Here is a 1253-nt window from a genome sequence, read left to right on the forward strand (position 1 = left end):
CAAATTATTGAACCCAACAGAGAAGTAGAGAGTGCCATGGATGGGGTGGCTGGTGTCAGAATCGGTAAAAAGTTTGAGGAGTGGAGGTATGTATAACCTCCACCTCATAGGAACCAGCTTTGTGCTAATCCTGATTTTTATGCCTCAGAAATTAGGCAAGTCCAGATGCTAACTTATACCCTTCCCTTGGGCCCGACATCTGAACAGGCTGATAAGAAAGCCTGGGTGTCCCTTTTTGCTGCATCTACTGTGAGAATGAAGACCATTCTCAGCAACCAGACCATTGACGTTCCAGAAAATGTTGACATCACTCTGAAGGGGTGCTTAGTTATTGTGAAAGGCCCCAGAGGAACCTTGTGGGGTTACTTCGATCACACCAATGTAGAACTCAGTCTCCTTGGAAAGAAAAAGAAGAGGCTTCGAGTTGACAAATGGTGGGGAAATAGAAAGGAAGGGGCTACAGTTGACACTATCTGTAGTGATGTGCAGAACATGATCAAGGGTGTTACACACTGGACTTCTCTTACAAGAGGAGGTCTGTGTGGTCACTTCCCCATCAATGTTGTTATTCAGGAGAGTGGATCTCTTGTTGAAATCCAAAACTTCCTGGGTGAAAAATACATCTGTACGGTTCGGATGAGACCAGGTATTGCTTGTTCAGTATCTCAAGCCCAGAAAGATGAGTTAATTCTTGAAGGAAATGACATTGAACTTGTATCAAATTCAGCTTGCTGTGACAGTTAAAAACAAGAATACCGGAAAATTTTAGAATGGTATCTGTGTCTCTGAAAAAGGAACTGCTCAACAGACTGATGAGTAAGACCTAAGAGTTGTCCAGTTATGGAAACAAGACTGGATGATTCCTAAGGCCTATGGGTGATATTTTTAAGATGCAATAAAATTCATCCATTCAAAAAAAAAATAAAAAGAAAGCCTGGGTGATCCCTCCTTTGGCACCAGTGGGAGATTCAAACCACACAAGCCCTACCCCCTACCCCCAATATAAATCCAGGCCAATCTCCTTTCCTGGCTCTCAACCAGTTTTGGACCTGCTTGAAAGGCCTGCACTCTCCCCAGAGAGCTCCATTATGTAAGTAATAAACCTTTTCATGCCCTCTTGGCATGTGTGGCCTCATCAGTCTCTCCGTGTTGTTGATAGCTGCTGTCGAGTCAGCCCCCAACTCGTGGCAGCCCCATGTCACAGAGTGGAACTGCTCCATAGAGTTTTCTTGGCTGTAATCCTTAAGGAAGCA

General features: G+C 44.3%; 1 protein-coding gene across 1 annotated transcript; it reads left to right on the forward strand.

Annotated features, from left to right (window-relative positions):
- Nucleotides 1-255: 255 nt before the first annotated feature.
- On the forward strand, nucleotides 256-744 carry LOC126086601 (60S ribosomal protein L9-like). Its single transcript, XM_049903046.1, has one exon. The coding sequence runs from the start codon at nucleotides 256-258 to the stop codon at nucleotides 742-744; it is 489 nt and encodes a 162-aa protein (XP_049759003.1).
- The last annotated feature ends 509 nt before the right edge of the window (nucleotides 745-1253 follow it).

This window comes from Elephas maximus, chromosome 12 (assembly GCF_024166365.1).
Source record: "Elephas maximus indicus isolate mEleMax1 chromosome 12, mEleMax1 primary haplotype, whole genome shotgun sequence".
In the NCBI taxonomy this organism is placed as follows: Eukaryota; Metazoa; Chordata; class Mammalia; order Proboscidea; family Elephantidae; genus Elephas; species Elephas maximus.

Bases quoted from the DNA above. Each gene is read 5' to 3' on its own strand.
- LOC126086601 (XM_049903046.1), top strand. From the start codon at position 256: ATGAAGACCATTCTCAGCAACCAGACCATTGACGTTCCAGAAAATGTT.